The sequence below is a fragment of the Pipra filicauda genome, unplaced genomic scaffold (assembly GCF_003945595.2).
Source record: "Pipra filicauda isolate LSUMZ 115617 unplaced genomic scaffold, ASM394559v2 scaffold49_size4853605_pilon, whole genome shotgun sequence".
Taxonomy (NCBI): Eukaryota; Metazoa; Chordata; class Aves; order Passeriformes; family Pipridae; genus Pipra; species Pipra filicauda.
Genome location: NW_024104642.1, coordinates 1,650,403 through 1,659,860, shown reverse-complemented (window position 1 = coordinate 1,659,860; position 9,458 = coordinate 1,650,403). Strand labels below are relative to the sequence as shown.

Below are 9,458 nucleotides of genomic sequence, written 5' to 3'. Positions count from 1 at the left end.
CTGGGGCCCATGCGGTAGATGTGGTGCACAGGGGGCTCATCCGGGTGAGGCTTCGAGTGCCACCAGCTCTGTGGCACGTGTAGTGCTGGGCTGGTGCTGCACCACAGCCTTGATGCTGGGCCATCTTCTCATGGGTTTAATCAGGGGCCATATCTCAAGCTGGCCCTTTCCATAGCTACCCACTCACCCCTAAAAGTCCCCAGATTCCACAGCAAATCTCTGTTCCTTTTGTTTTCCAGTCTCTGGTACTGGCTGTTTCAGTTTCACGGAAACTTCAATTCAGATGGGCTGTTTGGAGCTCAGCTGGTCTAAGCATTTGCTTTGCCTAATGGGCAAGGCTTGGGAATGAAAAGAAGCAGAACTGTTATTTACCACACTGGCATTAGCATCGCAGGCACCAAGGGCCGCCTCGTGAGAGCTCTTGAGTGCTCCAGCATTGCTTATTTCTCGACAAAGTGTGTGTTTTAAATATATCTTGTTCAAAGTGTTTGAGTCTGATACCAAGGTGCATTTCTGTGCACTGCAGTGAGCTGGCAGTGGTCATGGACCCCTCCTCAGTGTCTATGTGTTGTTTCCCTGGTACCTCTTTAGGCTTTCACAATTTGTTTATCAGAGTCTTTTTCTTCTTTTCCTCCAGGTAATACACTTTCTTCACCACTTTTCTCCTGGTGAAGGGCAAAAGGGTTTGATCTTTGTAAGATTTGTTAAAATATTTTTGTGTTTATAAGAGGAAAGCTGACATGTATAAAGAAATAAGTGCTTTTGTAAATTTTTTTTGTTGTATGATTCAGCATTTAAATGTTTTACAGATGCAATTTTTTGCACTCTATCTGCATATATTCATAAAAATTGTATTTATTTTCTGTCTTTAAGGTTTACTTTGTTTTTTTTCTTCCAATGTTCTAAAATGTGCAACATTAAAAAAATAGTGTAAAGACATTGTCTCATTTTGTTGTAATCTTTAACTGCCTTTAAAAAGATAACTTAGGGAATTTATGGAAAGAATTTGAATACATCAGAGGTGCTTAATGGAAATTTTGAGGATAAAAGAGGGTAGAGGAGATGGGATCAGAATCTTGACTCTTATTTACTTTCACAAGAATAAATGAATTAAAATCCTTTTAAAGAGCATGGGGCAGGCTCTGGGTTAGCTCCTGAGTGCTGCTGCAGCAACGTGCAGGCAGCGGTGGTGTTCCCTGTCTGTAGGTGGGATACAGGACTACTATAAATCTGCTCCACTGCAAAATCTGGTGGAGACCTTGACTAGGGGTGTACCAGGAGCAACTTGGATGAGCTGGAGCTACTCGAGGCTGTAGATGGGGGATGTGTGGCAGGCTGCAGGAGGAAAAGTCTGCTGCTTTCTCTTCCCTTGTTCCCTCAGCTCTGCCTGTCCTTGCAGCAGAATGGGGCCTCCAGCTCTGTGTTTCAAGAGGACCTGAAGGAAGGCTACACCCTGACGTGTAATTTCAGAAATACATGTTCCTTAGTTTTCCCAAACATCCACATCCTGCAGTGCTTATGAGAGACAATCCCAGCTGTGTTTTTTGAGCATCACACATTAAAGGAATATTTACTATTAAATATTTCCAGCTTAGCTACAATTATTCAGCACCCGAAGGTAGGATTTTCCAACTGGGTGAGATATCCTATTGAGGGCTTTTCACCTCAATAGATTATCTGAAAGGTTTTGAGAGTATTGCCTCTGAGAATATGTTTTCAGAATGAAGACTGAGGAGAATATCTCTGTTGTCACCTACAGCTCAAAATTTTGGTCATGCATGTACATTTTTTCCCCCGCTGGTTTGTTTGGAATAAATTCAGCACTGATATTCAGCTCAGTTAGGACAGTACTTTTAAAAAGTATGTAAAAATGACAAATTACTTCTTTGACCATGCTTCTCTTCTCCCCACAACTGAAGCTGCAAGCTAATTTGTTCTGACTTTCATTCAGTGGAAAGCAAAATCTTAGTTTGTTTTTGGAGGCAAAGGAAGCATGGGCAAAAGAAAAGGAGGAAATAATGCAACTAGATTCATGAAATGGTTGAAGGTAGGTGGTACAGCTGTTTTGCTGGCACTGCCTAAATTATAGGTAACAATTTTTGACATGGATATAGAAATTCTCCTCATCTGTTGGAGCACTCTGGCACAGACTCAGAAATGACCTAAAGTCAGAGCATTGAGTACCTGTGTGTCCTGCAGGCAGCAGAGAAGATGATCATCCTTCTGTGGTTCCAGCCAAATTTTCCAGAGAACATGTATCTGAGGCTCTTGTGCAGCCTTTTATTTCAGAAGGGACAACATTTTATCTGCTGGAGGTACATTGTAATGGCTTTTGCCATCTCACAGTCAGGGCTTCCACCTGCTTCTGAGACATGCCCTCCACCTAATTATTCGCAGTGATGGTACCAGAGAACTCCCAGGGAAGGATGAGAGGTGGTTAGCTCCTGCAGGCACAACAGGTCTTTTCTAGGGAGGCTCTGCAGGGTGTGAGTGTTCAGCTGCATCTCACGGACTTGAGCAGCAAGTGAACAACAGTGAACGTGTTTCCGCTGGGTCTTTTGTTGCAAGTCCAAATTCCTTGAATAAAGCTGAGGAAGGGAGAGAGAGACTCAATATTTATCATTTGCTGCCATGTGGTGATGACTGTAACTCAGTACCTCCACCCCAAATCTTGACTATTGTTCTAAGCTCACTACCAGACAAAGAGTGATGACATCATACAGTGAATATTAATTGGAGTTTGCAGATAGAGGGGAGTAAATAGGGCATGGAAAGCAACGGGAAATTAATTTAATGACAGTCCTTCTGCTGTTTACACAGCAGTTACTGCATGGCTTGTACATACGAAAGACTCGGAACACCCTAGTGTTACAAAAGGCACGTGCTTGTCATCAAGCAGCACTTAGGTTCGTATTTTGGACCTCCCTCTAAAAAGGCAAAGAATATGCTCTGTGTAGTGTATTTCTATTCTTGTGATGCTTTTAGTGCAGCTGCCTTAGCAGAGTGCGACTGCAGACCTGCCTAAGGAAGAGTAGGCTCAAATCCCTGTGGGCGTGGGTGTGGAGCGCTTTGGCTTCCACACCCGCTTGTAGAATTGGGTCTGGTATGCCTAGGCACATGTTACTGGAATGAAAAGGAGGCTGTATAAACAGTTTTGTTTCTCTCTGTGTTGCCTTTCAGAGGTGCACTTGGACCCCCAGAGAACATGGTGCCCCACGGCCGACTGCCAAACGGTGTGCCACATTGCAGCAAGCGAGCCTAGAGCACCGGTGCCAGTGGAGTGCCCGGCTTGCCACCTGACGTTCTGCTCCTCTTGCAAGGAGGCCTGGCACCTGCAGCACCTGTGCCAGGAAAACCAACCTACTCCAGTCCCAACCGAGCAGGGGTAAGAGGGGAGTCCGTGGAGGCCATCCATTCTTTTGGTTCTTTTTGTCACAGTGCCCCTGCTTAATATTTATAAGATCCCTCTGTAGACAAACCTTAACTCTTACACAGAGTGTAAATTTCATGCGCTGTGAAAAACCTGATTTTAGCTCATTTTGCTTAGGTGCAAAAAACCTATTGACAAGCTTGCATAACTCATTAATCTACAGAAAGAAAGCACTTTTGTGCTTAGATTATGTCATGTCTCTGACCCTCCATCTTTATTTTCAGAATCAGATTTTGTTTAGTTGTGTGTTCAAAGTTTTTGATCATTTTTTGCGTGAACTGAAAGACATAAAATCTAAGCATTCTGCTTGCTGGAGACTTCATTGGATAAGGAGTTGCCAAAAAGCTCTTGCCGTGATTTTTCTTCTCCAGGTTTGATTGATGGCTTTGGTGGAGTTTCAGCTGATTTTGTTCAGACAAGGACAGTGCTTTGAGTTGCATAATCCAGTCCTGTTAACTGAATTGTGCAAGCTGTCTGTAACAAAGTCCTAAGTCGTAATGCTACAGGTAGTTAATTTGTGGGTGTAGTGGGGGTTGGTTTTATGTAGCATAAAAGAACAAGGCAATGGAGTTTCACTTTTATGTGATATTAATATCTTACACCTAGTAGTGAGTATATGTCAATGTATGGTACTGAACATAAGAAGCTTCACACATTTGAGTGCATTAAGACAACCCCACTAGATGCTCTGGAAAATAAGCCCAGTATACTTTAGGCAGTGGAATATCAACAGTAATTGCATTTAGATTTCACTGTGATGTTTCCTTGCTCTTCTAGATCCCTTATTGGAACAGAGACAGAGGCACCAATTAAGCAGTGCCCAGTTTGTCGGATCTATATTGAGCGAAACGAGGGCTGTGCTCAGATGATGTGCAAGAACTGCAAGCACACGTTTTGCTGGTACTGTCTACAGAATTTGGATGTAAGTGCTGCAGGAAAAACACCTAGATAAAGAGTAACGGGGTTGGGCTTAGTGTGAGGCCCTGTCCAAGCTCTTCATTAATTCCTTGCTGTCCTAGCAAATATCTTGGCTTCCTTCAGCTTCTGACTCAATTTCTTTCTCATCTTTCACCCAGTGCTTTTATTTGTATCAGTATCCTTTTTTTCCCCCTGAAGGGTTATAGCCTCATCTGTGGGTCCCATGCTAGTTCTTTGAGGGAAATAGGACAGACTGGTTGCTTTCTGGAGGTTCTTTCCAGCAACACCTTGCTCTTATTCCCTCTTCCAGTAGTTAAAACCCATTTGCTTGAGAGTGAGGGAAATAAGTGTCTTCCACCTGCTTGAACAACAAAGGACACAGCCCATCCAAAAACTGGTATGATACTGGGTGAAGTGGGTTGTTCCGTGGTAGAGTGCTTAAGAGCTCATGGACTGTGTTTGCTGAAGAGACTGGTTGGTTGGGAAGCTTGAGTTTAAAAATGTTGGATTATGAGCCTGGATTGTGAAATGCCTGTTGGTTTCTCAAGGATTGCAAACTAGTCTCAACTCGTGTGGACTTCAAGTTTCCCAGCAGGATTAAGAGTCCCGGAAGTAATGTGCTCGTGTATATGGCAGTTTGCCTTTTTGGCACAGACATCACTAATAACTGGGAGTGTGAAAAGGACTTTACCAAGCACTTGAAACAAAATGTTATGTGCTGCATGGCTTTTCTTGTCCTCTTTTTTGTACTGCAGCTCCTGTTGCAGCCAGCAAACAAGGAGACTTCCTCATTCTTCATCCTTCCTTTACTCGTCATGCTAAACAGGTTTCACTTAGTCTTGTGTCCCATTTCCGTGTGGGTGAGCATGCTTTTTCAACGTGAGTCTTCCAGCTTGCTTCAGAGTACATACAGTACACGGTGATTGCTTAGCACTGTGCAGAAGTGGAAGACTGTCAGATTGTCACAGCTCTGCAGATACACCCTTTTTGAGTTTTTGTCAGTTCAAAGGGAGAAAGAGGAAAAGCAACTGTAGTTGTGGGATTCAAATGTGTTTTTTCTAAATGTGCAGGGTTACAGGAACTCGGGGCACAGATGAAGGCAATAGGTGTAAAGGCAGAGAGTAGGGCTGAAAACTGAAAGGGGAAGCAGCATCATCTTACAGCACAGCTGGCTAAGGGAGGGTAGTGGAGGGTGTGAGTCACCTTCTGAAAAAAATTGGTAATTTAGTAAGTCTTAATGAGAAAAGAGAAGGGAAACAGGATTTTTCTACTTTTTAAATTTTCCAGTTAAGTCTAGGAAGAAAATGACTATGAAGCGTAAGTAGAGCAGGAGAACAGCAAGCAGAAGCACCTCAGGGAGATGATCCCTCACCTTGCCAGTTTTCAGAGATATTTGATGTTTTCAGGCCCCTTTATTATCATTAACTTACAGACCAGGTTCTTGTGCAATAGGTGCAACTCAGAGCCGTACGCTTCTTAAAAGTGGGGGAGGAAAGATGTTGTCTGACAGCTGAGGTGCCAAACATACACCAATTTTTGAAACTACGAGAAGTTTGTCTAGGTAATGATTTAGAAGACAGGAGAACTTGTCTGCCGGCAGCTGGCAATTTTAAAGCAGTGTCAGGAAGGTTGTGTTTCCAGTCTGGTCTTGAAGCACTCCCTGCAGTACCATAACCTGCTCTTAGAGCTTCTCCTTCTGTTTTTCAGAACGATATCTTCTTACGCCATTACGACAGAGGCCCTTGCAGAAACAAGCTCGGCCACTCGCGGGCTTCAGTGATGTGGAACAGAACTCAGGTGTGTTCCTAGCCAGCTGGGCAGAGCTCTCATGCACACATGAAGCAAAGAGATTTTATCCTTCAGGGAAGGACCAAGAGGATTATTTTTGTTTTTTCATCTATCTTTTTTGTGACCTATGCTATGCTTATGCATGCACACGTGTCCTTTATTTTCCACATTAGCTCAATACCTGTTTTTCACCACCATGTCTTTCAGGTTGTGGGGATCCTGGTTGGACTCGGTATCATAGCACTGGTGACCTCTCCCTTGCTGCTCGTGGCATCTCCATGCATCATCTGCTGCATTTGCAAATCTTGCCGAAGCAAAAAGAAAAACCACAGCCCACCAACAACCTAAAACTCTGTGTCTGTTTGAGTCTGCACCCGTACAGCATATGTATGTGAGAAAGCACATTGGTTGTATTTTGGTGCCACACCTACCAAATAATGCTCCTTTTTGTCTGCCAATTCTTGGGATAAGTGCCTATTCTTTACAGGCTATTCTATCACTAACAAATCGTAGTGTGGGAAAGATCTAGATTATTGTGCAGTATGTATGGTGTGGGCTTTTGCTTCCTGAAAAGGAAACCAGGACACCATTGACTAGTTCATACCATAAATATGAGACACCTTCCAAGACTGCTGGAACTTTCCCATTTTCCATCAGCTGCACGTGACTTGATCCTGCAGTGTTACGCTGCCTTTGCAGACCCAGTCATTACTGTTGTGCTTTCTGTTGGTTCTTGGTGACACTCAGATTTCTCAGAAAGTTCTGGGTCTTTTGCGAAAGAGGGAGAGGGAGAAGCCTGATTGGATTCTTCTGCCTGGTAGCTTGTGTCCTGTTAAAGGTAACAAACCATTAAGAAAAGGGGTTTGGTAGTTTCCTGTCAATTGGCTGTCATGGCATTTCTTTCAGCATTGAAATCAATTTGACTTTTTCTATCGATCTCATTTACAGAAGCAAAAAACCAACAAAACTCTTTCCAGCTAAGACAGGGTTCTCTTCTGAGATGCAGACTACCTTGAGAAAGCTGCTGTTTCTTCCGGTTCCAACACAACATATCTCCCATGAAATATGAGGAGTATGCATATTTCCCTGTCACTGGGCATGCCTTTTGTCAGTAACATGGATGTAGCAAAGTCACCAAGAAGCTAATATTTTAAGAAGGGTCACGATACAGTTCCCATTCAGTGCACAATGTTGGGATCTTGGTTGCGTGAGCATAGAGTGGCCTCATGGGCATGGATATACTGGGTACATATGTACAATGTATTTTCTGGGCAGTCAGTGTATTTTTTTCCGTAGTTTACATGGGGGGTCAGCAAGAACCGTGTTAAAAGTTACTCAGACCAGGCTAAGCCAAGCCCTCCTTTAAAATCTTATGGACCTGCTGAAGTGAATACTTGGGAAATGCTGTGTAAATGTGAGCTCCATCCACTGGTGGGTATTTGTTTTGTCCGGCTCAAGGTTAACAAACATTGTTACCAATATTTTTCAGTGACACTAAATCTGGAAGGCTGTCATTTAACAAAGCCTTCATTTTAATTTTGTGCGTCATCACCCAACTGATTCAGACCCTGGTATCAGATACACTTGTATAAGTTCACTGAAAGAGCTGGAGTTACTCCAGGCTTGCTCAGGAATAGCCAAGATCAGGCTCTGCTCCCTGGAGTTTATTTCCTTATTGGCTGCTGCTCCTCACAACTGGGGCTGGTGGTGCTTTTGTTCTGCACTCCTGCCTGTGCATTTTATATCTGTGGGAACAGATACGAGTTTGCACTGTGTAACTGGTTGTAACTCCAAACCCCTTTCCTTAAGGGCTGCAAGGTTTAAATGAGATGCTCAGCCTGAGTGTTGTGTTGGGCTCCCACTCTGCCAGGCTGCCCTTCTCCAGGCACACAGTGCAGGTCACCTGAAGAGTGCTTTGAAGAGTGTCTGAGCTGTTGTGCTTGGCTGAGCCCCAGGAACTTTGCCTTCTTGGCAGCTGGAAATGTGACCTTCTTTTTGTTTCACTCTGCTCTCTGGTTACTGTCACAAAAGTGGTAGGTGTTCTTCTTTTCAGAAGAAAGTGTGGTCTGCTGAGCAGACTAGCAAGGACAAAGGCCTTAAATGATGCTGTCTGTTTTCCTTTTTAATTGATTTCTTTTATAAATGCTGTCTGACTTTGCTACCAGTCCTGACTGGAGGGTAGGCAGTGCTCACCAGTGTGAAAGGCTCTATTTATTCTTCATCCACGGCTTTGAAGGGAAGCACAAAGGTAATCAGTACATTCTAAATAGAGAGTGCAATGCAGACAACTGCCATTTATAATAAATAAAGAATGTTTTCTGTGTGTGTTTTCTTCAAGAGCACTAATGGTAGTGCTTTGGGGTACTTGTGACAGATTATAGGGTGTCCAACCCTTGGCTTTGCACTATTTTTCTACCTATGTTTTTACAGCACTTCTGTCATTTCCATTTGATTGATGGACTTGAAGTTGTGAGTCTTACTTTAATGAAGCCTCAAGGACAAAGATGTAGGAGCTGTACGGTCTCTTTAAGCATAACCAGCGTTGCAATGTCCCAATGTCCTCTGCATGTTAAAATCTGTGGGTTTTTCATGTTTTGTGACCTCACCCATGACCAACACACCCTCTGCTAGTCTAGTTTCTTTCCTCGTCCTCTCCCTCTTTCCTTTGGCCTGTTTTTGCTAAAATGCCTAATGGGACAAAGGTGTCTGGTATTTTTTTCATTACTACTCTTGTGTTAATGAACCAGTCAAGTTCTTCCCTCTGTTAAAGAAATGCAACTGAAGGCAGCTGTCTTGCCCAGAATCCAGTAATGGACAAGTTTGACCTTTTTTGATTCTTTACATGTTTTTTAAAGCTAATGCAGTTCTCCCCATAGAGTGGGAATTTGTTTAAATGGTTTGAAGAACAGTATTTCATAAAAGCATGGCACACACGCCTAGCTGTAAAGCCTGGGAAAACAACACCATTCAGTTTATTTTTAAGTGCTCGATTTAAGTGCATTTAGTTCCCCATCAGAGGCTAATTCCTATGGAGCATGCCTTATTGCCAGTGCCAGGTTAGGTGCCTGGTGAAGGTTTTTGCTACAGATTTGAAGTCATCAGGACTCCATTTTTCCTGCCTGTATGAAAGACAGAGTTTATTTTTTTTTGTAAGATCCATGCCTGGAAAGCTCCCCAGTCAGCCACCAGGCTCCAGGATGGCAGCAAGGGTGTTTGGAGCAATCACCCCAACACCTGACTCCAGCCCCACACCCCTGGATGCCAACATGGCTGTCCCTGACACTACCCTGCTCACCAGGTCTGGTGTCTCTGACAGCATGGG

General features: G+C 43.6%; 1 protein-coding gene across 1 annotated transcript; it reads left to right on the top strand.

Moving 5' to 3' along the window:
* Positions 1-2,037: 2,037 nt before the first annotated feature.
* Positions 2,038-6,594, top strand: LOC114002373 (E3 ubiquitin-protein ligase RNF144B-like). The gene is made up of 5 exons (XM_027748286.2): positions 2,038-2,047; positions 3,181-3,385; positions 4,208-4,352; positions 6,056-6,145; positions 6,344-6,594. The coding sequence occupies exons 1-5, from the start codon at positions 2,038-2,040 to the stop codon at positions 6,482-6,484; spliced, it is 591 nt and encodes a 196-aa protein (XP_027604087.1). The 3' UTR covers positions 6,485-6,594.
* The last annotated feature ends 2,864 nt before the right edge of the window (positions 6,595-9,458 follow it).

Coding starts and splice junctions, on each gene's coding strand:
- LOC114002373 (XM_027748286.2), top strand. Junction 3,386..4,207: donor CCAGTCCCAACCGAGCAGGG/GTAAGAGGGGAG, acceptor TTGCTCTTCTAG/ATCCCTTATTGGAACAGAGA. Junction 6,146..6,343: donor TGATGTGGAACAGAACTCAG/GTGTGTTCCTAG, acceptor CATGTCTTTCAG/GTTGTGGGGATCCTGGTTGG.